This window comes from Anopheles maculipalpis, chromosome 2RL (assembly GCF_943734695.1).
Source record: "Anopheles maculipalpis chromosome 2RL, idAnoMacuDA_375_x, whole genome shotgun sequence".
NCBI lineage: Eukaryota > Metazoa > Arthropoda > Insecta > Diptera > Culicidae > Anopheles > Anopheles maculipalpis.
In genome coordinates, this window is record NC_064871.1 from 54,743,672 (window position 1) to 54,771,651 (window position 27,980).

At 42.3% G+C, this 27,980-nt stretch overlaps 3 protein-coding genes across 4 annotated transcripts in view; 1 reads left to right on the forward strand and 2 right to left on the reverse strand.

Moving 5' to 3' along the window:
- LOC126557466 (polypeptide N-acetylgalactosaminyltransferase 16-like) overlaps positions 1-27,980 on the forward strand; it is a 359,463-nt gene that overhangs the window by 1,245 nt on the left and 330,238 nt on the right. Inside the window, exons 2-4 of one of the 2 annotated variants that reach the window (XM_050213255.1) lie at positions 3,038-3,327; positions 3,395-3,926; positions 5,140-5,813. In XM_050213255.1, coding sequence (XP_050069212.1) covers positions 3,038-3,327; positions 3,395-3,926; positions 5,140-5,797 — 1,480 coding nt within the window. In that variant the 3' untranslated portion in view covers positions 5,798-5,813. Of the gene's footprint in view, positions 1-3,037; positions 3,328-3,394; positions 3,927-5,139; positions 5,829-27,980 lie in introns of those variants that run through there. The other variant, XM_050213254.1, reaches the window with a different exon arrangement.
- On the reverse strand, positions 8,019-9,953 carry LOC126557655 (WD repeat-containing protein 37). Its single transcript, XM_050213508.1, has 3 exons — positions 9,409-9,953; positions 8,466-9,327; positions 8,019-8,399 (listed from the first exon to the last, which is right to left on the reverse strand). The coding sequence occupies exons 1-3, from the start codon at positions 9,806-9,808 to the stop codon at positions 8,024-8,026; spliced, it is 1,638 nt and encodes a 545-aa protein (XP_050069465.1). The 5' UTR covers positions 9,809-9,953; the 3' UTR covers positions 8,019-8,023.
- LOC126559849 (elongation of very long chain fatty acids protein AAEL008004) lies at positions 15,608-27,969 on the reverse strand. The gene is made up of 9 exons (XM_050216022.1): positions 27,832-27,969; positions 25,169-25,251; positions 22,722-22,829; positions 20,429-20,512; positions 19,511-19,567; positions 17,032-17,137; positions 16,800-16,936; positions 16,573-16,725; positions 15,608-15,895 (listed from the first exon to the last, which is right to left on the reverse strand). Exons 1-9 carry the CDS (start codon positions 27,887-27,889, stop codon positions 15,683-15,685), a joined length of 999 nt encoding a protein of 332 aa, XP_050071979.1. The 5' UTR covers positions 27,890-27,969; the 3' UTR covers positions 15,608-15,682.

Here is a 27,980-nt window from a genome sequence, read left to right on the forward strand (position 1 = left end):
AAAACGTGACCGGCTTGATAGAAATTTATAAACATGAATAAAACCTTTAAGAAGACATGATTGTACAACACACTGCTTTGGAGCCACTGACTAAGCGTCGATTAGTTTTAATCCCATTGGTAAACAATCTTGACCTGGGTTTTCATCACTCGCTCCTTGGAGCATTCCCCATTTGTTGGCAATCGTGCGGCAAGAACGTCGCAACAGTGATTGAGGAGGCGCTAGGCACAATAAGACATCCCGCTAATCAGCACCAACGAATCAAACCGTAGCCGTGGGGATTTCCTCGCCAGTTATTGACCTCAAATCACAAGGTGTCGAGGTTTCCGATGGGCAGAATTTTGCGCAGTAGTCGCACGAGTGTGTATGTGTTCAGCAACTCATCGACATTGATTGAATCTGATGTTAGTAGCCGGAACGTAATGTTGCACATCAGGCACGATTGTTGGCAGGAGTATTAAAGCAAAAAAAAAAAAAATGTGTGGAGCCACACTCTCTAAAAAGAATAATCATAAAACGCAACACTCACTTCGTTATCTCGTACTAACGCGATTACGAAGAGAGAAAAAATGCGTTACTGTTCGAAGAAACATAATTGTGTTCTTTACTGATAACAATTTTGACGTAATAAATCGATGGGTTAAGGTCCATTCAACAACAAATTATAGGTGATTGTTGGGATTAGTTTTTTTTTAATGCATAGACTTCACCCGAATTGTGCAGGCGCCTTAAATCAAGTAAAGACTTTGGCTAGAATTAATGAAGAAAAAACCAACAAATTCAAATTAATCTTTGGGTTGGTTGAAGTATCAAATTTACAGCTTGTGGTACTACTCGCATTCAAAAGCAAAAGGTAATAAAGTCCCATAATTCCATTATACAAGGGCATGGCAATGGAAGGCAGTCAGTGATGCAGAAATGATCATTATGCAGCACACCATCTTTAAACCAATTCAAATCAATCCGACCATAAGTTTTCCTGTCACAAAAGTACGCAATAGTTCACTTCATGAGCAATTCTTCTCACATCCGGCACGTAGCAGTACGGTCGTTAATTACTTATCCTTTTCTAAAGCTCTTTTGTTGTATGCATTTTAAACAGAGGGTTAGATTATGCTTGCGTGGGTTCAATGAAATTATAATGAATATTTTTCTTCATTTTTTTTAAAATTTCATAATGACGGCCAGGTCGTATTCCTTAACATCTAATCTTATATCTAGCTTCACAACTCTTTCAACTTATACGCTATATGGCATTTCCTTGTTTCCGGGTGAGCTCGGTGGATGGCGGCCTCACCATCGTTAGAACGCACGAGTCCGAAAGCTACAGTAGCATCTAACATTTTTGTCCAATCCAAAAAAAAAAACGACCGCCAAAATTGTCCAAATCAATTTTTGTCCCTACTTGGGGCAAAATACCGACTGACATGTCGATGACACCGTTGCATTTTGCTTTAATTTTATTATTACTGCAACTTATCACATCCAAAGGTAAAGCGTTCTTGTTAACGCTGTATAAATAGTGTTCGAAATAAAAAAAAAATATTTAAAAAATTAAACCCTTAATTTTACATTAACATTTTACAACAATGATCAAACGTTATTCAAATGTAGAAATATCAAACATAAAAAAATATTTTATCATCAGTAAATAATAAAACAACATTGTCCTAGATACTCAAAGCCTCATTAAATAAAAGAGAGAAAAATAAAATGAAACAAACAAAATACGGAATAACAAGAAATTCCAAATTGGCGTGAGATGAGATGAGATGAGAATAAAAAGATGTATTTCCTTTGAACTAGAACGGTCACATATTGTTTAACTAAAAAACAGAATAAGAAAAAATGAAGGATGTTCGTCCAAAAATTAACAAAATAAAGTTAATTTTTGGAATTTTGGAATTTTGGACTGAAAAATTCACATGCGGTGAACAGATAAAATATTAAAGTTATACTAACTGTTTTGGAACAGAAAATATGAACATAAATTTAAAAAAAGTGAAAACTTTTGTAAAGTCTGGGCCAACCAGCTGACAAAAAAATCGCCTTGAAACGGTCGAAAATATTGTTGTAAAATGATTTTATGTAAATGTAAATTGGATGTAAATATAAAATCAAACAACACTTAATATATTAAGTGATCTGTAGTAACGATTTTTTTCTTGGAAAACGCTCCAACGTGATCGAGGCGGTAGCTGTTCTTATCTTCATACAGCTGTACCGAGTATCGAATCCCGAAATTAGCATAAATCATACATTCAGAAAAGAGCTTATTTTGTACTTTATGCTTTAACCTTGTGTTAAAGTGTTTATGAAAAAGTTCTATAAGTTTCTATAAGTTTATGTCTACTAAAACTGTTTTTGTATAATCAATAAAAATACGTATTAATGCCTTACATATCTCCAAACGTTAACAAAAACGCTCAAAATATTGAAAATTTAATTTACACGTCGCTTTGCATCGTAAATTGTAAAATGACTCCACAGCAAAGTTTCAACCGTTGCAATCAAAGCATCGTTGATGTCGAGCAAGCGGAATAAAATTCAATCCAATTTTTATGTCAACACAACACAACGCGTCTTGGGAATCTAACTAATCAAAACTAATACACAAATCCACACAGCCTGCCCCCTTAAGCTTGATTCTCGCAATCATCCGCTCGCCATTGATGAATGCATGATTAAATTTTATGTCTCGCGATGTTTAAGCACCTTCGGCACGGCCATCCTCGGTCGACTGTTGTGGTGAAATTTAAATAAGCATTCCAAATGTTTCACTGCTATCGGCGTCTGTTATCAGCTGCCGTAATGGCTTTTGGAGCTGGTCTAGTGTAATATTCGAACGAGTGATTTACATATCGCCCATTCTTTGTCGCCGGTGGAGTTGCTACTAGATGAACTTCAATGTCTTGAGACTGAAGGACGTCTTGGTTTCGTTGATTACCATTCACGAAATAGACAATTTATCCCCAAAATGTTTGTTGCACTTGCTTCATACACAACTAATGATAATAAATTCGTGTTTCCGTATTAGCTGCCAACAGCGCACCTACCTCACGACGCCAGGGCGTACTACATCTGTGATAATAACGTTCCATAATGAAGCCGCTTCTACGCTGTTGCGTACGATCGCCAGCATCCTGCAACGCACTCCATCCGATATGTTGCACGAAATAATTCTAATTGATGACTGCAGTAACGACCATGAGGACAAGAATCGGGTGCATCCTGTGAATGAAGGGGAAAAACCTCATACTAATCGGTATTATGAATCCTTCTCCCAAATCCCACTCGTACGATACTACAGAAACTCCGTGCGGCAAGGTACTAATTGAACGTTCCGTCCTTAAACTACAAACTCATACTTATCTCTATCTTTCTGTGCGCGCAGGACTGATACGCTCCAGAAACATTGGTGCGACGTACGCCACCGGCAGCTACATACTGTTCCTGGACAGCCATTGCGAGGTGAATCGGGGCTGGCTGGAACCGTTGCACGATCGGCTCGCAATCGACGCGACTGCCATCCTTAGCCCGGTGATAGACATTATCGATCCGCGTACCTTCGAGTATCGGGCAAACAGTGCCCGATTACGGGGTGGCTTCGATTGGAGCCTGCATTTTCGGTGGTTACCGATCGCCGACGAGGAGTTCGAACATCGGCGTCATGATGAATCGCTACCCTTCTACAGTCCGGCCATCTCTGGTGGTATATTTATTATGGCGAAGAATCTGTTTGAGCAGCTTGGTGGGTTCGATCCGGGAATGGACATTTGGGGAGGCGAATCGCTGGAAATGTCGCTGAAGGCGTGGATGTGTGGAGCACACGTTGAGGTAGTACCCTGTTCCCGTGTTGGACACGTCTTTCGGCGCAAGCATCCATTTAGCTTTCTTCCGGACGGCAGTCATTTGACGTATTTACGGTAAGTAGAATATAATTATCCTTATATTAATCCTAAGTAACTAACTAACTAAGTAACGAACGATATGATCAATGGTAAAACAAGTTTGTCCCAAGAAATTGACATATCCGGGAGTTTTTTTTTAAATGAACAAATCCTTAGCGAGGCACAGTTGCCAGTGTGTGCCTCGTGCTTAATCGTGCTTAATGCTGCGCGTCTCTGCCGCTGGCTAGGTTGGAATGAATCCCGCGTAAACTTACCCGATTCACACTGCGCTTCTGTAGGGTGGAAGTGGACTACGCTGGACGCTGCTAGGTCTCGATCATCATCATAGTCTCTCCGAGATCGCACCGTGAAAGATCAACTCGACTCGACGAAGAGGATCACCATACTCGATATGGCGCCTTTGATCCTTTTTTAAATGTGGGCCGTGAATTCAACATTGCCTGTGATCATCATCAACCACATATGTACATCTGGTGCCGCGTTTTTAAACAGTATTCCTCGTGTGCGAACTGCTCTATGTGAATTTATTTCATCCAGGTTGTGCGTGCACTTGTTTTGAAGTTCCGCTTGAAGGGGTCTTTATACTTTCCGTTGATTTAAGGCAAAATTAATAACAAGGAGCGACCCGGGGGTGTTGTCAACATCGGCACCGGTCTTCAAACGGCAGTACCGTTGTTCAAATCCCATCCGGACCGTAGTGAGGACTGATTATCCAACTGCGTGTTATCGGGAAGTCTAGTAAGCCATTCGATGGCCTGCGTTGCCTGCCATTTATTAGGGCTTTGGTGATAGAAGAGCTACTTGACAGTTTTCTAGCCACCTTCGGGACACATGTGATGTTGGTCATTGTCATTCTTGAGGCCCATGTCTGATCGTCTGGGAATCTTAATGAAGTCTTAAGTTCCCTTTTCCCGAACCAAAAGGCATATGACTCTGAATATTCGAAGTCTGATACAGAGAAAGAAAGCCTCTGAATATGGAAGCTCAGACAATTGTCTGAACAAACATAAGAAGATACAGTCTTTCTCGATCAATAAGAAGAATAAAAAGATAATCCCTTTCGGCAGAACCCTTTTCAACTTATTGCGAGAGGACCTCTAATATGAAATACGACAAACAAAATACAAAAAAAAGTAAAAAAAATACCGTGACTTTGTTGCGCACCTAATCTGAATGATTAACAGCGATGATTTGCTCTACTAATTATTATTATTTTTTTTTATTTCAGTAACACAAAGCGTGTGGCACTCGTTTGGATGGATGAATTCAAAAACTTTTTCTACGATGCCCGCCCGGAAGCGGTTTCCATCGACGTAGGTTCCGTTCGGCAGCAGCAGGATCTGCGCCGTTCACTGAACTGTCGCAAATTCAGCTGGTACCTACAGAACGTGTTTCTCGACTTGAAGCTACCGAACGAAAACAATGTCGCATTCGGGCAACTACGCCACGGCGAACGTTGTCTCGCCATTAAACCAAAGAGATCGCTAGCACCGGCCCGGATGCGGAAGCGATTGATCGAGAACGATGTAACACTGGTAGAGTGTGCATCGCGCGATAACGATGGCAGTGATGGGCAGCTCCAGTGGGCACTACATAAAACCAATGGGCAGCTAAGCACGAACCGCACCGTTTGTCTTACGGTGCGCAACGGGTATGTCCTGACAGAACGATGCCGTCAGAAGAGCGGCCAAAACGTTCCGGCACGAACTGATGATAAGGATGGACAACGGTGGCAGCGACAGGGCGGAACATTAATACACCAAGCAAGCGGGATGTGTTTGGAAAATCTCGTCAGGGAGGATGTGGGTGCATCCGAATGTCGCCGTGGTGCACCGTCCCAGCTGTGGAGTTTCTCCGTAGAAGTGCAACAGCTCACGCGCAAATGAGCTATGCTGACTTTTGGTACCAAAAACTAAACAGAAATACACGATTAAAACTTACCACGCGGTGTTGATTTCGGTCTTTTCTTTCCACGCGCCGGAAAAAAAATATACCAGACGGCCGGTTATTTGTTAGTTGATAGTAGTGTTTCCTTTTCACCGAGTGTGTTCGTGTGTATGCTTTAACTCTTTACATCACAATATTACATTCGAATTGAGTACCGGTGCTGCAAAACATACATTTGGTATTGAAGTGTGTAACTTGCTTGGAGTACGTCTTTCTCGCTTCGCCATATATGCTCCTTCATTTCCCCAAACACTAACCGTCCAATCATTCGACAAACCGTTTGAAACATAGAACCGATAAAACTAACGGACTCCATACTATTGTCGTCCATTTTATGTGTGAGACCGACAGAACAGATATAGATGATTTTTTCTTTGCTGCGCTTCTTTCTCATCTATTTTGGTAATGATACGCATCCTTTCTTAACACTGAGCTAACCCAATCTGCCCGTACCCGCCCTGCGAATGACCCTTCACCCAAACCTAACCTAAACTGAGGCTAGTTAAAATATAGTTAGATTTCCAGTTTCGTGTGATGTGGTTTGTTACTTTGAGATTGAGTGGTCTAGCGCATATTCATACTCTAAAGGGCGAGTTGAATGCATATTAGACAGAACAGAATAAGACTAATGATTTTATTTGATAGTTGATTGATGAAATAATGTTTGAAAACTTTTGTGATCACAAAACGAGTCCGAATCGATTTAAGAGTCCAATAAAGGGAACTATGGCAAGGGAAACTTGTCGTAATCTTGCTTATTCAGTGCAAATATTCATACGAGATAACAAGATTTGTAAAAGGGTCTCGTACCCACCGTACAACCAGTAATTTATCGCTTCTGAGTCATTAGACTAGACAATGAAATTTGATACAAAACATACAATATTTGAGCGGTAGAAACTAAGCTTATAATGGAAAAATGTTTATGAATGAATCCGAAATCAACCACATAAAAAGGACACAAAAGAAAAGCATAATCAAACTACCGTTTTTTGTTATAACACTTGCAGGAATAGACGGAGTTTCCCATCATAAAAAGTCTCCCGATCTCTAGCAAAATAATCTTGAGTGCAAGTGCCTGGCAATTTGAATCAAAATTGTTCAAAATATTTTAACAAGACACTAACTTCAATAACACATTTCAAAATACAGAGCTGCAATTTTTGACGCCACGCTCAAGAAACTCACTTACTGACATTTGAAAGAAGATATGTATCTAATTTCGCCACACGTAAGGACCAGGCTAACATGGTAATTTTGATGAAAATTGAACAGAATGTTATGTTCCATTACTTTTAATATCATTTTTTAAACATCCTGCTTGACAATTTCGAACAAAGAGTGTGTATTTATGCGTCAACTTACGAAACCACATCGTTAATTTTGGAACGCTTTTCAAAGCAAAAAAATTGGAGCTAGACGAATACTTCTCACTATACCCACTTTCTTTATATAATCTTTGTATTTTGGCTGTAACTAAACATCATTTGTGTTTCTATTCGAAGTTTTAAAATATCTCACGCATTTATGGAGCTTAATGGTGCAGATATCAGTCACATAGCGTAAATATTTCGAATGAAAAAATATGCTTCCTATATATATGTATATATATTTATATATAAACTTCCTAAGCCACACGTAAACATGAAACCAGAATGTAAAAGAGATTCGGTTTGCTTGCTTAGCCGTACGCAATTCATTGTAATCTTCCTTCACAACCTCTGCTTCTAAAATAATCAATAATGTACCCGCAAGGAAAGGCAAATAAACGTGATAGAAAGGATAACGTTGGAACTTGATAGAAATCACCCGCTGCAATCCAATACACTTAAGATAACAAAGTGGCGAATGGTAGTCACTTTCCCCAGTGAGTATCGATCACTCCATTCCAATATAACACAATTCCATCGCATTCTTACAGCATCACTCGGCTCAGCTGTACCGTTGTGTCGTACTCTAATGACTAAGTTGTCTGGTGGCAATCGTAATGCTACGCGTGACGGACGACAACAAAAAACAACCATTATTATCAATTATTAAACTAAAACAACGTAACCAACGAAACAACGAAAAACTCCCCGTTCTGTGTGCTTTTTTTCTGATGAATCCCTCGCCCAATTCCCTGTTCTACCTGCTACCTGCCGAAATGTACATCCCTAATTTGCTCAATTATCTTTGGGTGGCAGGCAAACGCCCCAACCTAGCACGCGCCGATCGAACCCACTCGAGAAGAGATTACAGTTCGAGCTGATATCCTCGGTCCAGGCGACGGCCGACACCATGCGCCGATGGCCCTGGCGGCTAGTACGCGGTAACCGGGCAATGCGCTGTCCGTTCAGATCGAACAATCGAATATGGCGGTTATCGTGCGGGATGGCGATCACTCCACTGGCCGACACGGCCAACCGATTGACGGCCGAATCCGTGCGGATGGTGGTTAGCGCGGATCGCATATTGCGCAGCTCCCACACCTTCACCGACCGATCGTCCGATCCGGACACTACCTTATCGTCGCGTGTGAATACTGTTGAGGTGACGTTTCTGGAAAATAGGATGAACATGCCATTTAGCAGATTTACCAGACTTGATGAGATGAAAATGGCTTACTCAGTGTGTCCTTGGAAAACTGAAACCGCCGGAATGGGATCACGGAAATCCCACAGCCGGAAGGTAGAATCGCGTGAAGCCGTCACCACGAGCCGCTGACTCGGATGGGCTGATGCGTGCGTCAGCTCGTGATCGTGACCGCACAGTGGATGCAGCGGTTCTCGGGTTTCCACGTCCCAAAGAATCGCCGTCCTATCCCAGCTGGCCGTTATGACCTGATCACCGCCCGGTAGCCAATCAGCCGCAACCACCACTGCCGTGTGTCCTCCAGGGCCAGAAAACTCGCACAACGGTGTCCGCAACACATCGATCCTTTCCTTCTCCTCGTACGGTCCTTCCTCCTCCTCTTCCAGCTCTTCCTCCGACGAGTGGCCCTTCCGTGCGGGTACTTCCCAGTTGACGGCAGCCTGCCATATTTGTGCGGTGGCATCCCCACTACCCGTCAGCACAATGTCACGGGTCGGATGAAACTTAATCGAGTTGACCGATCCGCTGTGGCCCTGGTACTGTAGCAGACAGCGACCGGTGTCGATACCCCAAATGCACGCACTGTGATCTGCCGATGCGGTACCGATGATGGGCTGACCAGCTTTCGTGCTAACCTGCCAAACACCGTCCTTGTGGCCACAAAATTCGCGCACCAGCGAACTGACGACCGATTGGGCCTTGAAACTGGACACGATGCGACTCGTCTGAGCGCGCAGTTTGTGGCCGGCCTTCACTTTGCTGCCAGCACTACCAAGCTTTGATTTGAAGCTCTTGTTTACCGACCCGTCCACCTCGAATGCGTCCTGCAGTGGAAGCCTTTCGCCGACGGTAGAATCACGTGGCGTTCCAGCAACAGCTTCCAACTTTTCACGCACTGCAACAAAACAAAACAAAAAAAGGAGATGTTAATGAAATGTTCACGAAACAACGCCATAACCTTCGGCTGCGTACTTACAGCTCATGTTTTCCACATGCAGTAATTCGAACTCTTTCTCGATCTGCGAAAACAAATGATGCAGCCGGGCACGGAACGGTTCTTCGCCACCTCCCAGCGTGCCTGGCATGATGTCTTCGGCCAAACTGCCCAGCTTCAGCGAACGTTTCGCGGTCAGTTGTTTGCCCATGACGGACGCACCACTGGCACCACCACCAACACCACCCGTTGCACCGGCCACACCCGATCCCGGAGTATTTCCTCCTGTGCCAACACCAGCACTCCCGACCGAACCACTGCCACCCGTAGTGGTACTAACCCCTGTCGCTCCTCCACTGACCGTGGAAGTGGCAATCGCGGGCTGCTTCGACGAGGCACCATCGAGGGGCATTTTCTGACGACCAAGCAAATCTAAAGCCATCGATTTTATCGAATCCGCTACCGTGAGCTGGTGCCTTAATCCGTTTCCGTGCGCCACCACCACCACCGTTGCGCTCCGGGAGCGCTTGCGAGACAGTTGTTGTCGTTATGCAAGGTGTGCAAATGCGTCGTCGTCGTCGATTGTCCCCTCCCAAGCCACCAGACCCCAAAGCCTTTTCCGTTTTTGCTGCTAGTACGCTTTTCAAGGCAACACTGGGTAGGAAAAATACACCCACTTCTGACCCGCCTTTCTCTACTGCACTCTCACCGTATCCGTTTCACTGAAGGTCAATATTTCCTAATCAATTCCTATTCGTGGCGTACGCTACGGTTTTTGGTGGCGAAATTCCTTTCAAGGTACCATATTTATCAGCGAAATGGGACAGGGAGCCGCTCGCAAACGAGTAATACGATGGTCGTTTTCCTTTGCAAACGACACGGAAACGTGAATTCGAAAGCAAATTGTCCGATAAGACACACCAAAACAGGGACTGGAGGTGTTCTTCCTTGCGCGATACTTGTCGAATTTGTTTTGAGCCCCACTTTTGGGTCGAACATGAGACGAGCTGTCAAACAAAAGCAGGGCTGTCGCACCATTGCTCGCCGACGCTGCAAAGGTTATAAATATAATGAAAATATGTTTTAAAGTTCAATTTAGTATCCTAATGCTGTGGACATGCGTATGTTGATTTTGTTTTTACAATCGGTTTATTAATAAAACTCTAAAATAGCGTATGACAAAAAAGAGACAAAAATGCACAATGCACCTTGACAACTCTGCAACCCAGCATTGTGTTGACGTTTACGAACACAGTTGACAATTGCCGTCCAGGAGCGTTTTCATGGTTGTGTTTGTGTGAGTGCGCTCAGAGGTCCTTTCTTGCACGCTGGCGCAACATAAAGGCTACACATTCGGTTGGCAGTCACGTTGTCATTGATATATTTGAGATAAAAATCAAACTCAATAGTTAACAATTACTAACATAAGTTCAAATTTCCATTGTTAATTAATTGAATACACATTTTGAATTTCAAAGCCGTATCGCAGCTGCCAGCGTGTCACGTGACTATGTAAAATGGACTCTTCGTGTGGGAACATGCTGTCGAAACATTGGGTGTTTGGCACAATATACAGAAACATGTCTTTATTCAATTTGGCTAATATTCTAACAAAAAACTAATTAGTACGACTTTTCGGATGTACGATCGTCATGACGTAGTTTATTGCAGTCTCATCACGGTGCGATCGTTGCGTAGCGTTTCGCTCAGAACCGTTGACTAGAGTTCGCGATCGTACACTAGCTTTCATTGCGAGGAAATCTTCTTGCAGTTCTTTCATGAGATGTTCAAATCGATTCATACGACCCATGTACGCCTCGAGCATATCTTGATCGTTGCTGCGTTCCGTCGTAGTGTGGAGATAATTCCTTTCCTTCAGCTTGTTATAATCCTCGAGTAATTGATCATACTTCTGGCGGCTCACGTAATTGTCGTGGCTATGTGTAGTTTCGATTTTTGGCAAGTCTTCGATAGATTCCATTTTCCCCTAGAGTCCGTGTGCACGTCCGTCCCGTTGTTTTCAGTTCCACGAGTACTTCACGAATGAGCTAATCTCTATAAACGACAAGCAATAAAGTGTAGAGTGTTGCCATCTGCAAAAGTTATCAGTTAATGATTGCTGGCACAACAATGAGCAGAACGTGCAGATGAAACGCGTCAGATAAATGGAATAGAATGCGAAAATTTGCTCCCAACTCATGAAACACGCAAGTCGGCCAAATAAACACATGTGATACGAAGTTTGTTATTTTTACTAAAACTAACATGTTCCGTGTATAACCGGTTCTTTTGGGTGATTGTTTTATAATCGGTCAAAAATAAGAGATAATGATGTTGTCCAGCTTGGCAGTGTTGTTTTTAACTGCTTATACAACACGCAAGATACGAGGTCTACGCAAGAGCAACACTTTTGCTTATCTTTCCAGACTAAGTGAATAAGATAGGGAAAACAGCTGATTCGAAGGGCGGTGTTTGAGTGAGTTTAACTACCAGCTACATGTTTTGCTCGAAATCGATTCACTCAAAACTGCAAACGACCAAATGATCCTCTAACATGTGACATGCAAGCTCTAGAAATGGCTAGATAAATATGTAAGACTCTTGATTTTCTAGTTCTAGGGATGCTTTGAGCACTTCTTCATCGCTGATCGTCTGAAGGTTGATTGCTGACTTTGTTGGTAGAGTTTACGCCCTACATTTTTTCATCAGTTACTTTAACCATCGTATTCTTCCATGTTTCAGCATATTAAGCCTTGGCTTCCGTTGTTCAAAAATAACGAGAACATTAACGTCCTTTTTATAAAAACTAACGATCGTGATCATGACATCATTGCTCAAACATAATGTTTTACGATATTAAGGGTAATTCTTCTCTACCGTCGATCACCACTCATGCTCCATAGGTCTCCCATCATCTGATCAACAAAACTTGCTCGTTTCTTCATAATTGGGCATCGGGGAATAAGTTATACGCCCGACATATCCTTCTTGATTCCATTCTCCGTCGCGATACGCCATTCTCCTGCAAGTTCCTTTTCATCTTGTCTGAAACAATTTTTCGTAGGATTCCTTGTCGTCTACTGATACTCTACTTTACAGCCGTGTTCTATCGTGGCGTCATCAGTCCATCAAGAAAACCGATGCATTATTACAGCCGGATGGATCATCTATTCAGAATTCTTATGACCGTAGAATTTTAACAATTTTTATGGAGTCAATTATTTCTTTCAAATTCATGGTTGTACTAGATGCTTCTGAACTATCTGTATGGAAAAGGACATCCTGACAAGAAACCTCGTAGTCGCCAGATAGTAAGAATACAAAGCAGGAGCTACAGACACAGGCATTGACGTTTCAACGAAACACTTCGATAGGTCTTCTCCTTATAATCCGCTTTAAGTAACTTTAAGTAAATTGAGATATTCGACACGTCAGTTTTAAAATTTATTTTTCCTTAACTGCATGTGTGTTTGTATGTGTTTTTGTGTTTGTGTGGCTAACCTTTGGCGGAATTTCGTAACTGCCATTTGAAACGATTGTATTCTCAGCAGTTGTAGCCCGAACAACTACCATTAACATAGCTTAGTAAAACCGATATAATGGAACTCGCTTTTGTGAGAGCCATGAATCAACAGCAGATTAAACTCATTTCTTAGCTATGCAAAATCCTTAACGACAACAACACATCGGTTTCGCTGTACAGTGATCAATAGGAAAGATACATAGTGTTCGGTCGGTCCGGGCGCCATTTTGTTTTCCTTTTTACATTGCGCAAAGCTTTAAAAAGAAAAGAGATGGGAATCGTATAAACACCGATGAATGATACGTGTATCTAACAACACTCACACACAAGGCAGATTTTGCAGCAATTAGAGTTTCACGCAAACATATTTCTCTATACATATAATTGTATCTATCCCTTCTACCATCTTTTGCTTTCTTTCTGCCAGCAGAAAACTATTAAATCGTCTATTATCGTTGATTGAAGCACCTCATTACCTTTCTCTCTTAGTGTTTGTTGTTGTTGTAAAGATTAGTGAAGTTTGATTTTCTGTTTTCGTTATAATGACTTTTACAGTATGCTAACTGGGATGTAAGAATTTTTATCCCCACTACCGTCTAAAACATCACGTCTACGGAACACGGTACAAAATCCTTGTATAGTATCATTCTTCATTTCTCTAGCGTGCTGATTCTCTCTAGTTTTGCTTGGTTTCTTAATAATCCGTTGGGATAATTTGCGAGCAGTTTGTGTTGTTTGTTGGAGGGTTCGATTTGTACAGGATTGTCTGCCCTAATCGCAGGGACAGCAGTAGCACCTTCTCACTTGCCATATACACACACACACACACACACGGACAGGATTTAATACCGGATCGTTGAGCTGAAACAAAATCGCCTGAAAAAGTGTAACGGGTTGCTTTCCAGATTGCGGTTGGAGTCGTGCTTTTATATTAAATCTACCGAATAAACACCGATTATATCAACCAGGTAACGATAGAAATATAATTCTTCTTCTATTTTGATTGCAGGCTCCATGCAGTACGAGCACTCTGAAGCGATAAGAACCACAAAGGCTAACGACTGGATCAACTGCGAACAATCTTATATGATCAGATAAATCGGTGGATTTTTCAGCATTATGCTACTATGTTTTCACATCTCGTGTTCAGCGATAGGTGTTGAAAATATCAAGTTCTACAACTAGCTTTCTCTCTCTCACTATCTCTTTCTCACACACACCCACACACACAACTGATCCATTTACACCCATCGTTTCTTTCGATGATCCACACATCTTCCTTCCCGGGTGTTACATTTTACATCGTCTGTTTTATTACCGAAAGTGTGTCCTTCCAAAAAAGAAATATTCCTTAGACTTATGGTGAAAAATGTAGCTTGATATTTCACTTAATCGTAACTGTAAATAGGACACCTTCGGTCACATCACGACGAATGCTACCTCTATTATACCAGCTCAGACATTTCCACGCTCAACAGAAATCAGCAGGACAGTAGGAAGAGAGTGGTGTGTCAGGGAGGAAGCATTAATGGAGGGGAAGTATTTGGAGGGACAGCAAAGTTTCTTTTTTTTTTTGTAAAAAAAAAGGTGGATAAATTTATACAAATAAAAACCAAAAATTAAGGATGATCGGCCATTTTGCTTCAAAATCTCTTACATTCACTTTCGTTGCTTGTCTTTACTGATACGCCGTAACCGAGCTTACTTTCCAATAGTCCAACCAAGCATACACGGCTACATACACACACTCGCACACATACATACCCGTCCATGCACATATACATATATATAGATTTGCTTGAACTGTGTTTTTTTTGTATTCCTATGAACTATCCTTGATTTTATTCGACCGTTTCTTCTTTTTTAGTTTAGTTGTTTTTGTTTTCGTACCCATATGCTACTAACCCTTTAAACGCAGTGTACCCTCTTCTAACGTCGTTTCCACCTTCAGTACAACTCTTGGTTTGATATCTTTTCCTGATTGTTGTGTTGCACCATTATCATTGCACCTACAAACTGCTGTACACACTTGCACATATTCTTTGTCGAAGTATACTGTACACACAACTTCCTCTCGTCCAATTGCTTGTGTATTTTGTGTTTGTAGCTTTGTTTTTTTTTTTTCAAAATAATTCATCACTATGTAAAGCAGCACACCGAGCTGTGTAGCTTTCTTATTAGACTAAAAAAAAACAAGACAAGAAAGTGTAAAGCTGCCAGGCCTCCTCTTAATCTCCAGTACCGTATATCCGAAAGCGACATACTTTCTTTCCGTTCGTATGAAATCCTAAATAGACCAGAAGGTGCAATAATCTCATGCACCCCTCGTAACTAACCTTGCCCTAACAATAGCAGCCCATTCCTCGTCGTCAGGTTTGAATGTTTTCAATAGAATTGTATCTCTCAGCGACGAACCTGTGCGTGAGTATGTGTGCTTTGTTGTATGTGTGCTCCGGGTGGGTTGTTGTATGTTATGGGGAAGGGATGGATAGACCAATAAAACGAATCTCCTTAAAATGTGAACCTTAAACTTGAAAACTGTAGGAACAACCGATAGATGATGCGTGGTTTGCACCCGATCTCGTAATGAAAAATGGAAAAGATCAGCACAAATAATCAGTACCAACCGGTGGCATCTACGTTACCCTGCGCTGCTGCTGCTTGTAAACACATGCAAGCACACATACACACACCCACACAAACATACACGCAGATTTCGGGGGACAATTTTACAATAAATTAATAATTAATTACAAGAACCGTAACCGGTCTGCCTTTTTTTTTATCCCGCTATTATTGGGCTGTCGTGTGCGTGGTGTTCGTTGTTGACCGTTGCGTCAGTTCCATCTCGGCCGGAACGTCACCCCGTACGTAGTAATCGGCTGCCTTGTTGCCGGTGCCATTGCTGAGCGTACCGTTGGCGCTGCCGTTGGCCACGTGACCGTTCTGTTGCTGCAGCAGAAGCAGCTCAGCTTCTCGCTTTTTGGCAGCAGCTGCTCTCTTTAGCTGTAAGTGGATGACAGAAAGAAACCCAGCGATTAGACTTATCTGTTACACTGGCAATAAATGGTAGGGATCGTATGTCTTAATCCAACGTGCGAGAAATGAGGGATAAACTGGAAAATTATTACAACTATGGCGATCTATCATCGTCTACGCTATCAAACCCATGAACCTGACACACAAACGCAGGACATCCAATCCGTGTCTCCTAGCATAGGGTCTGAAGTCGTGTAGGTAAAGTAAATTGAAAAAGAACTGGTTTGCTAGTCAAGCGCGAGGATCACAACGCGGATTCTATCAAATACGCAACAAATGTCGCACTATAATCTTTCGGTTATTCGATTTGATATCACAACCGATGTTGGAAGGATATCAATGTTCACCAATGTATTAACCAAACTTTTTTCAGTGAGGCAATTCTATCCACACAGAATTCTCCTGTTATTGCATATTGTTGAGCTGTTAGAAACTTCGGGTTGCTTCTTCAGTACATCAAAACTTTATCCGTGTTGTTTATCATGAACAGAATCTCTACTAATTGCCCACGCGTTCAGCAATTATTGACTTTGAAAATAACGCTTTTTTAACATGAGATGAGATAATAACTCTATAATTCAGCACTGCTATCTCGCAATCTCGCACCATAAGACAATCCTGACCCAGGGAAAGGATATCCATACCTTTTGGGCCTTGTATGTGGACTGGTAGAACTCGTTGAACAGGAAGAAGAACATCACAGCATGCATTCCGATCCACCAGACGAAAGCTTTCGGGTAGTTGCAGTCAATGAACAGCAGCTGGAAAGCGTGTACCATGATCAGGACGAATTGAACCTGCGAATCGAAACAAATCTTTAGTATTGATGAAACTGAAAAGAAAAGTAAATCGTCTTTGCCATTCCACTTACCATCTGAAGGGCGGTAAGATATTTCTTCCACCACAAGTATTTCTGGAATTGCGGTCCGAGGGCAGTAAACAGATAGTACGTATACATCACTATGTGTACGAACGTGTTCAAAAGGCCGAAGAATGTGCTGTGACCGCCTGTGTTGTGTGGATGAAGGGAGGAAGAAAAGGTAGGTTTGAGGAAAAGCATTAGAAATCGCACGATCAGTCGGAGTTACCGATGGGACGCTTACCTGGAGTGAACTTAACACCGAACCATACCGACATTGGCATACATCCATGGTGAATGACGTGCAATGTAGACACTTGACTACTCTTTTTGCGCATTACAAAGAAGAACTGTGGGGAGGAAAAACATAACATTGGGTTAGAATTAGATGGATGGAAGTGATTTCGATTTGTGGCTCCATCTTTACAGCATATCTCCTTCACAAGCAATCACAAACACTCGATGACACATTCATTCCGTTCTCGATGCTCATTCAACTTAAACCGCTGCCTATGTTGAACCTTACATGCGCACGCTCGGTTTGTAGAACGCACTGACCATCGATCACACACATATGCTTGCTTAGAACGGGGCATTCCAAGGCAGTCCGGTTGTACCGTGACTACATACGCCGCATACGCGGCGTTCACGGACACGCTTTTCTAGGGTGCATCGAAGAGCTAAATGCAAGCTTGACTGGGTTAGTAGAACTACCACTTACATGCTCACCCGCGACCTGTCACTACAGCAAGAGCCAATCAATGGCCGCTGCACTTGCTACCACCATTCCTTTGTTGGTGCGATCAGCAAAACTAGATCAACAGCTTCAACTAGAACCTCAAGTGCGGGCATCGCGCCACATAACTGTACCATATGGTGTGATCAGTTCAACGAGCTGCTCTTATTGTAGCACCAAAATGTAGTGCATTAATCTGAAAACAAACTCGTTTACTGCGCTTTGGACGGTGTCCGATGATGACAATGTGCTGTCGCCGTTCTTAAAAAAGCTGCATAAATTGCGTGCGAAAATTCCCACACAATTTATTCCCATTCCAAATTCCGGTACCAATCGAAAACCGGAATAGGTGCCGATTCACTGGACAAATCTCTTCTGCACCGTGCACAGCCGGTTCTACGGTGAGTTTCGCGTTGTGCACGGGCAGACGATCCCCCTATACACCACCGAGACATACGATATGGTCGAAGCAGGAGGATTGACGTACCAAAAACTGGATAAAAAAAAGAAAACAAACTAACGGGAGTGAAACATTTCGTGGTGAATGAGATTCGCGCGTTTTTATGAGCCGGACACTGGTACCCGGATTCTGTGATGTTTTCGACAACGGATTGTTCCAGAAGCATTTTCCCCTGCACCATGGCATCATGACCGAAAAGTCACACAAATCGATCGTTTAGCATTGGTCCGGGAGCGCGAAATCTAGCAGTAGATGTGAATGCAAATTTGAAGATCCTCTGCTGCTTGCTTTCTGTTTTAATGATCGTCGGGCGGAAAGATCGTGTGAATCGCGATGCGCCGGCAGTTCAATGATCTTCTATTTCTGTTGTCATCTTTAAAGTTTAATGTCAAGTACTATCTCCCTCCCATCGTTCAACTCTTATTTTCTTTTGGTTCCGAACGATTATCGTTCGTTCCGCAAGCCGAACCTGAAACTCGTGTAAACACTTCCAACAATCGTCCAAACCGCATAAATAAAAATCATATTTTGCTAGTGGCTTTCGTGCACGCCGGAAATCCACAGATCACATTTGCCTAGCACTGTGAGACATCCAACCGTTGCGAAGATGACGCGGAGATTCCTTCTTACACATATCCTGGCCTTTATATCGTCTCATTGTACTCTGGTGCTCTTTGTTTTCTCAGTCAATATTGACTATCGTAGTGAGGTGATTTCTTCTTCGCCAATACTACATTTTGGGTTGTAATAATTTGTACCTGCCGAACAAATAAATTGGGGGAAAAAATAACATATGCGAAAGACGAGCCCTCTTCCAGGCTTCTTGTAACGCATTTTTGAGTTCACAGCGTCTCCAACAATATGACTTGTCATGTCTTCAACATTGAGAGCACCACATAAAAAATATGAAAAAACAATACCTAAGACTAGAGGGCAACCCTCTTGACAGCGGTATTTGCGAATCGTGTGTCTTAGAGCAACAGCAACAGCAGGAGCTAACTAAGTAAACAGGGCTCATCGTCTTGCGGAATTGGCTAACGTGTTTTTACGCAGCTAATTCGCGAGGTTGGTAGTTTTTCAGCTGCAGATACAAGCCTAGCCAGGAAGTGATTTTCGATTGACGTAAATGTTGCTGCGAGTAGTATCGCATTGAACGTCGCTCTCTCTTTTTTCTACGGGGTTTGATCCCTCAAACCACCTGCCACCTGCTGCATAAAGGAAAAAGGCCGGATGAGTGTCTTCCGCGTATACAGATTGATGGCCATCATACCGCGCAAGGGTGACCGTGACGAAATATATTCAAGGGTATTGGAGCACACTTTGATTATGTGTTTCTTCAGCCCAGTCATCCGGAGGCTTCTTTTGCTCAACAGCGGCGACTAATGATGGTGGCCAGTGAGTGTTAACAATTGATCATTAGGCAAGAATGAATGGCTTCGAGTGTTCTGTGTGTCGTTTGTGGTAAGGGCTGCTGCTGAATGAAGAATTCGTGTAAGGTAATACAGAAATGGTGAATGTAAAACTTACCGTGTCAAAGAATTCGGTGAACTTTGAGAAATAGTACCACCAGCAGGCATGCACCATCTAAATCATCAGTGTATAAGGTTGATAACACGTAGCAAAAACAAAAACACACAGTGGAAGAAAGAAACAGTATTATTAAAGGAATATTCTACCCTTCCCTTCTAGCAGAGATGACAACGATTCGACGAAAGGAGCCAGGGTGCGAGTTGCTTTAGTTGAAAGACAATTGAGATTGGGTAAAGACTGCAGGAATAATTTAAACGAAGGATAAGACAGCGAGCACACATTAACACGTGTAAGGGGCCTAGACTTTTCATTCTTGGTGATAAATGATGATTGAAGGAGCCCCAACGTTGGGAGATAATTAGATGCAAAGGATAGAAATTAAAGGAAACAAAAAGAAAGAACGGTAGACAGGAAGATATGAATGGATTCGAAGATCATGCAGATGGAACATTTCAAAGTTTACGATAAACAATACTCGGAAAAACGAGGATTGAATAAATAGGATCAGTAAAAAAGAGCGAAAGAGGTTCAAAGATGATAATAATGTTCTAAAGATCTATATAACCAGTTGATTGTTATTTTCGAAATTATAGTGATAAATAGTAAATTAATAGTTTTTAGTAGTAACAAAGGATATGTGTTTAAATACTATGCAAATAAGGTTAGACAGCGAAAGTAAAATAAGTTTGTGTGTGTGTGTCAATAATCCCAAACAAAAAAAATATAAAAAGCACCGATAATGATAGTTGAGTCAGAAAATGTTGTTAGCTGGCACCACAGTGTCACCTAAGTATTGACTAATGTTAGCGGATAGTAGATAGGGGTGATGTAGATGCACCCGGGAAAGCAACCCTGGCACTTTCCGTACGACGTTCAGTGCGTGTGCCGAGTGTTTTGACTCGAATCGAAACCTACCCGCAGCGTTTTGGGGTGGTTACTATAGTCGACTGGCTGGCATCGGAAGTTATAATGTCCCGTTAGCCAACCCGATACACCAATCTGCAAAAAGTGGCAAAAAGTGGTCCAGTGGTTAGTGTATGTGCCGAATCCGAGTATTGTATTGCTGAGCTGTACTGCATATTCGGTTGTGTTTGAGTTTTTTTTGTCTGAAGCACAGTGTGAACGTCCTTATTTGGTGTGAGTATTCGTGTGCATGAGTGCTACTATGTGCGTCTTTATGTAAGTAATCTGTATGTATCTGTGTCTGTCTTATGTTTTTTTTTTATAGAAAACACATTTTGGAAAAAGTCCAGTACAGTCGTCGTCCAGTGAATCGAGCTGCCTCTCGTGTGAGGTTTTGGCCAGCCGCATGTCCTTCTGTTTAGTAGTGCCTACTGTGTAGAACATCAACACTAAACAACGATTAGCTGCTTATATATGTAGTCTGAAAGCTCAAACAGAAATCTAATAGAAATCAACTTCTCCCCTCCCGCATACAAACTTCCCCAACATACAAACCGTTTAGCGTGGCTTAACGCGACTGATCACTGGTCTTTTACAGCTTTCAGCGAGTAGCAACGATTCTTCGGCTGCACGTTTCTTACAATAGTACGACATAATAAATTATACCCAGACGCACACACGCACACCGACACATAAAGTGAGCCTAGGTCTTTAGCTAGGGTTCTTGTGGGGTGTGATGATATGTGGACGTGGGTGTGTGTGCTGCGTTGATCTCTTCACGATTGCACAGTTTTGTTGCAGTTACACGTGACAAGACAGTGTGCAGATTAAGAAGTATTGGGAAACCTTCTCTTCTCACACCCTGAACCGTAGATAGGATAAGACACATACGTTCTGCTCGGGTCATAGCATTGAGCAGATAGAGACGGGTGTGCTACACGAAGGTTTCCGTGATGTGGTTCCGATTCCGAATTTCCCTTTCACCAATTGACACAATTGACCATGATGCGATGTTCTTTTCGATGCAACGACGGATACGGAAAGAGAGATCGTAAAGATGGAAGAGGACTTGGTACGATGATCGTAAAAAGATCATTCGAATAGTTATTTCTGTTTTTGGTTTTGCAAAATGGCACGGAGAAAAAGAGGTCATCGGGGATTAGCTGACTGACGCAGCACTGATGATGTTTCAGTACCAGCCACTGCAGTGCGTTGGCAACACTTACTCTCATCGCGCGTCCGGTAGTGCCATGATCCACGGGTTGGCAACGGAAGCTGTACTCGCCCCACCAGCCGCCCATTAAACACTACGTACCCGGAAGATGTGTATAATTGGTTCGGCGCAGCACACAGTAAGGAAGCACAGGCACAGGAAGGATACAATCATTTTTAAGAGAAAAAGAAAAACAACAATCAAGGTTTAAAGCGTATGCAGAAGGGAAGGTATGTCCTAGAGTTCCTTTCTCTTCTTTAAGCTTGAAGGATGAAGAAGAAATCGCTCGTCGAGTTCGTTGGCTTTGTTGCTCTATTGCTGACAAGGTCAAACAGAACACTTAATCTCTGCAATACGTCCAAAAGATCCGCTAGTGAAAGGGATATCACCAACTAACTAACTGCTCTTGAGAAGTATTCTCCGTTACGTCGAAGTTCATCGTACCAGCGTCCTTCAGCAGAAGGTATACTTTGATTCAATTAAATCGTACACGGACATACTTGTTCCTGATACAACTGTCAGTCTGTGCAATTAAAATGTAATGCACTACATGATCAATCTTAAAAGTGCATTGACACAAACAAAACAAATTCAGTTAAAGAAGATATCTGAATGCAACGCTGTGCAACAAAATTCATTATTTCCGATTTCTTTCTGAATCGTATGCAAGCAAAAGTAGTGCAAAGGGGGAATAGAAAATGAAAGTGGTACAAGTTGATTCATGCAATATTACACACATTCTATCAAAATTAAACTCACAAATCTAATAGTACCATGCACACTACTGTGTGCATATCTGCAGTAAAAGGTTGTATGAGTCGCGATCTGAAAATGTATGTTCTGTAAGGCGTCTGGTAAGGCGTCGACGAGATGATAGTAGTTTACCAAGTCACGGTCGTCAAGGAGTAATATTTAAATACATATTTATCCTTGTGAATGTTTGTACATCCACGCGTTTCAGTCATTGCGTTATGGTCGTTCTTGAATGCTTCATACAAAAAAAGAAGGCGAAATTAAATATTGCAATGGCAGTAGTCTCAGAACGTGGCTGCTGAGCCTTTTGGGGGCTCGGGCTGTTTGGTGACAATGTACCTCATAGAATAACCAGGCACTAAACACGACTTGAACGAAGTTGTACACTATGAGGGTGTTTTTGAGCTGGAAGGGTTTGCGATTTTCCATTAGCCTTGGACCCAGGACCTGTGGAAGAAAATAGAAAAAATATATGTTAGTGCCTGTGATGTATACAGTGTTCCCGTGTTCCCGTGTGAAGTATGTCTTGCTCCATAAAATCTACCGTTTTTAATCGAACAAATATGGAAACTGCCGAAAATTGTAACTTTCACATTAGAAATAACGAAAACGATCGCATAAATAAGTTTCTGTGTTTCTCTTGCCACAGTTAAAGCAACACAACAACTGCAAGATGACGGCAAAGTTGCACTTGCATCAAGATCGACGAAGGTTGGCCCGGTTTTTGTGGTAATTAAATAGCTATTAACCTGCTGCTACCGTTATGATTGCGTTCTAAAACATAGCCAAATGGTGCATGAAATGTGCCCTTCCCTGTCCCATGGTCCCAGGTTTCGCACCGTTCCCTTCACCACCGATCTGTCAAAGCGGATCGACACATTCCGGAACGTGTACCAGGCGCGCTTTAAATAATCGCTTTCGTCGTCGTCGTTGTGTGTACTTGCGATCGAGCAATAGTGGCTCGCGGTCCACAATCCGGTCCGGTTAAGGTCAGGTATGTTAGATAAGCTAACCTTAACCGATTTTTTTTCCATTTCGACATGCTTTCACGCGACCCAACGTGGTATGTTTGGGTAGGAGCGAATGGCGGAGGAAGCAGGTTATTAGCGTGCAGCGTTCGTTTCACTTTTAAATGCATAACATCACCCACCGCCACCCTGGCGATCGGTAAGCAGAGAGGGCTTTAAAACTATACTTATGTTTATTGCTCGTCTTACGCACTCTCGCAGACCAATGGTCTTATGCGTATTGAAGGTTATTCCACCTCCAATTTATTTTTGCGAATTCATCTCACACCGATGATGGAATCGAATATTTGATTCCATTTTTTGGCCACCATCGATCAATTGCAACAGAGGTGGAGTGGGAGAGAAAAGCAGAGATATAAAGAGAGGGACGAAATTAGTGGGGTAGTGGAAAATTAAACAGTAAGGCGCAAAGTGAAATTCCAAAAATTAGCCTCTTGTAACGTTCGGTTACATTCGCGCTGTATTATGCAAGAATCGAGGTTTTTAGTGTTCGTTTTTTTTTCATTAGGAACGCTCCCTGTCATGATGTGACAGTATAAGTCTTTGTAACACGATGATGACCCCTGTAGCAACTTTCTTACAAACTCTACGACATTTGACGATGTGGAAAAAATGAAGGAACGAGTCTAGTGTCCATACACACCTAACACGATCACGATGATCGTAGTATGGTCGGTCCTCCACTCCATCAACGTGCGCAAGCAGGATACTGCTCAGCGGTTTGACTCGTTGATAGTTTTGGCAGTACGATCTAATGTCAAACCATATATTCGGGTAGGGGTAGAAGGATTGATGTACTGCTGGCAACCGTGAACCCAGCCACGTTGGGGCTATTTGTCCATTGCTTCACAAGATGGCCATCGCACATAGCGACGCATCGGTTCAATATCGATCAGCGGTGGAAGGAATCTGAAAAGTTAGCCAGTACGTTCACAAATCGACCGAAACGACTTTCGACACCCGCACTGAACCGACCGGGGGCACACGGCAAGATGAATGAACCTGTTCCATACCACCGGGGATGATGACGACGATGCTGGAGATCATCTTTTAATTTTACGTCAAGAAAACAGGTACACGTTAAGAAACCGTCCTATTAGAAGCTACACTAATCTGACCTAAAGCGTGCGTTCGTCTTCACAGCAAAAAAGAAAAGACTCCTCTTTCGATTTAGAAATCAAAATTCAAACGACGATCGCACGCGTAAACCAGTTTTAGTTTGAGTATCGAACTGCCACCATCTCCCTAACCATTGTTCATGGCTATCGACGAACGCGGAGTGTAATCCGGTTGTGTTCGCGATTACCTTGAAATATTTTTTTTTGGAAACAATATGAAAAACTTTACAGAGTCCGGTGTGAGATAGTGTGATGTTCGTTTTCTCTCCATATCAAATAAAAATTATAAAACAAAAACACACACACATACCTATTCATTATTCAGATTGCCTGAAACAACAGACCACAGACGACACCAGCTCGCATATGCATATGGAGCGAAATTTGAATATTTAAGTGTGGAAATCCTGTTTCAGGTTTATTGGCTAGATTTCTTAGGCAGAAAATGGTTGTGTGAGGCATTTCTTGCTGGGTTTGATAGCCTACGATGTGATGTATCGTTATAAAGCATTGATAATTTCTTATGCCATTATACGGTCAGTTTATTCCACGGTATTTCTACTCTCTGCTAACAAGTGATTGGAATATCGTCTGCAACCGAGCGTAAACCCATCAGGCGTTGCACTTTGACCATACTTACTTTGACTAAGTACACATATCCTAAACATAGTGCTAGGGTTGGGAGCGGCGACGACATCATTGGCCAATCTTTCGTCCGGGGATCTGAAAAGGAAAGACAATTTTGTTTAGATCAATGTGGTTACGTTAATAGATGTAGATACGTGAGAAAATAATAGAAAAAAGGATTGCACACATGAGAAAAACGCAACTCCAAAGCTTTGTTAGCTTTGGATTCTGCTGGCTAGTTCCTTTTAGCCGCCTTCGGGAGGAAAATACTCCGAAGGATTGTTGGTCCGTATATGTAGAGAAACAGGAATTAGTTTTACACCGACAAGCTATATGGAATGTATGATGATTTCAATATTATGCAGCGCATTAGACTCGCATAGGGTACGGAGAGTTTGTCTTTTCATGAGAATGGAATGGGATAATCCAGCCCGTAAAGCCGTCCAGTAGTAATTCCAATTTTAAAAGAAGTGATGGCGTTGATACTTTTTTAAATTTTGCAATGGGCCAATAAGAACCGGTTATAGAGTTTGATAAGTAAGAAAGTATGTGTTCTGTTTTGAACTAATCTGGCGCACAATTTTTACTATAACTTAATATTCATTCATTCAACACTAGATATTAGGTTTCACGGTTGCCTAATTTAATTGTAACGAGCAATGCCTTGTTGCACGTTGCCTAATTTCAAGTGTTACGAATAGTGTGTCAATACACTTCTTTCATCTCCTAATGAGCAACTGGTCGTTCACGAGTAAGTGGTCGTGGGAATCAACACATTGATGATGATGGCCACCTTTTTAACCTTTATGCTCGTGGAACGAACCTTTCCATACCAAGTACGGTAACGCCGAACCATTAGAAAAGACTTCGGATTGCGAAGATTGGTTCCGGGAAACGCGGAGGAAAGTTATCGCTCGAAAAGAGAAAATGAGGTGCTAAACGGTAGCACAAACAAAGCGTCATCGATTACACCAGGATGAATATATCCATCATCAGCGTTTGATTGGTGCGTGCGTGCTTGTCAGCTTATGGGGATTGAATAGCAAAGGGGGCGACAAATGTTTGTTTCATCATTATCCAATGTAGACACGCCACCATACAGCACACTACTAGAGTGTTATCATCGTACCCGATAGCCGTTTGTGTGGTGAACTTTCTACATATGAGCAAAATGACACGCGCTGACACCGCTGACGTCAGTAGACTTCATTTGTAAAAAAAGGAAAAAAAATATCTTCAGTTAATTTAAAGCATTTCGTACGCAATAACAACACTAACGATGTCGATCAGTTGCAGTCTTTAATGTATCAATTAGCACACGAGGAGAGGAGTACAATGAGTGCGGCGATCCTCAGAAATTCACTCTCCCGTTTGTGGTAAGAATGAAAAAGTTCCACTGGTTAATAAATTCCACCATCAGCCGTGCGTCAATGACATCGCGCGATCGCGATCCGTAGCGCTTCGTGATTCGTCGCCATCACAACTGTAGCAGTTAGCGCATGCCATCTTGGAATCGTTACACGCAGCGGTTTGGATAATTAATGCATCTACCGGTATAAACGAAGGTTGTCAGGTACTTTTCCATGCCTTTTTAACAACTGGAGCAAGTAAGTAGATGATGGGGAAGGTGAAAAGATTAAAGCACGAACTGAATGTACAAAACATTGAACGCTAACGTGCCTTCATGAATTAGACAATAATACTGATTTTATAAAATGGTAAAGTAAAAGAGCATATAGATCCCTGGGGAACCACTAACACAGCCTAACTTATTTCAACGACCATGCGCCTCCATTAAGCTTAAAAGGCGTACAACAGATAAAGCTCACCAGACCGTTCTACTAGGAAGTGCGCACAACGGTAGTTTCCATGACTTTGCGTTTCTCACCCTGAGTACAATCGATGTACTTTCCGGGGTACACGATCGAGCTGCTCTTGGGTCGACGTCCTTCTGTGTCTCCTAATTAACACCAAACTACTGCTCCACAAACACAGACGTGGTATCGGGTATTTACAGTAATGCACAGGTGAATGCACTACACATCTTGCACAAGTTCTAGGTTGTGACCTGGCGCGCCATTATGGAAATTGATACCGCTCTGCTCAGCAAATGCATCCGAAACCGCAAACAACGTTAACCGGAAGGCCTACCCCTTCCTTCCTCGAAAGCCAAATCGATTTGTGCGATCTTTCGAACCCAGCACGGAGTTTGCTGGCAGAATTTTAAATTAAACACCGAGCTGCACCCTACTTGGGGGCTTCTTCCCGTGCATATTTAAACCATCGATATGCAGTCTAAAACTAAAACAGAACAAACAAAGCACGCACCATTGCAGTCAATGCGTTTTAAATTGCTTTTGATTATTCTAGTGCATTTAGCGCAAAACGCGACCGTTGCTGTACTGTTCTCGGACAGTTCTGTGATAACAAACTCTTTGCACCACACGTATTACGATCATGAACAAGGTACCACCTTTGATGAGGTATTCATGTGTCTGCCGGTTCGGATGTGGCTGAAGTGCAGGGTTACAGAAATGAGCTTCAAAAACTTCATATCCCAGACTGTCACGTATTTTAAACCTGCAGCACGACGCGTTGCTTTTGATAAAATATTATTTTACACTAGCTAGGATTAACTAACTACATTCTAGCCACACACACACACAAACAACTTACCTCCGTATTTGTCCATGTAGTGATGCATACTGTCAATATATTTCATAATTAAGGCCATTTCTGTGAGTGTATGTGCGGGTTTTCGATGGGCAAAAGACGAACCGCGATGGCGAACAGGAACGGATATTTGGCTCGGACGCTAGACACCA

Coding starts and splice junctions, on each gene's coding strand:
- LOC126557655 (XM_050213508.1), bottom strand. CDS start 9,808: ATGGCTTTAGATTTGCTTGGTCGTCAGAAAATGCCCCTCGATGGTGCC. Junction 9,328..9,408: donor GCATGTGGAAAACATGAGCT/GTAAGTACGCAG, acceptor GTTTTGTTGCAG/TGCGTGAAAAGTTGGAAGCT. Junction 8,400..8,465: donor GTTTTCCAAGGACACACTGA/GTAAGCCATTTT, acceptor CCTATTTTCCAG/AAACGTCACCTCAACAGTAT.
- LOC126559849 (XM_050216022.1), bottom strand. CDS start 27,889: ATGGCCTTAATTATGAAATATATTGACAGTATGCATCACTACATGGAC. Junction 22,830..25,168: donor GATATGTGTACTTAGTCAAA/GTAAGTATGGTC, acceptor TTTCTTCCACAG/GTCCTGGGTCCAAGGCTAAT. Junction 16,726..16,799: donor ATCTTACCGCCCTTCAGATG/GTAAGTGGAATG, acceptor TTCGATTCGCAG/GTTCAATTCGTCCTGATCAT.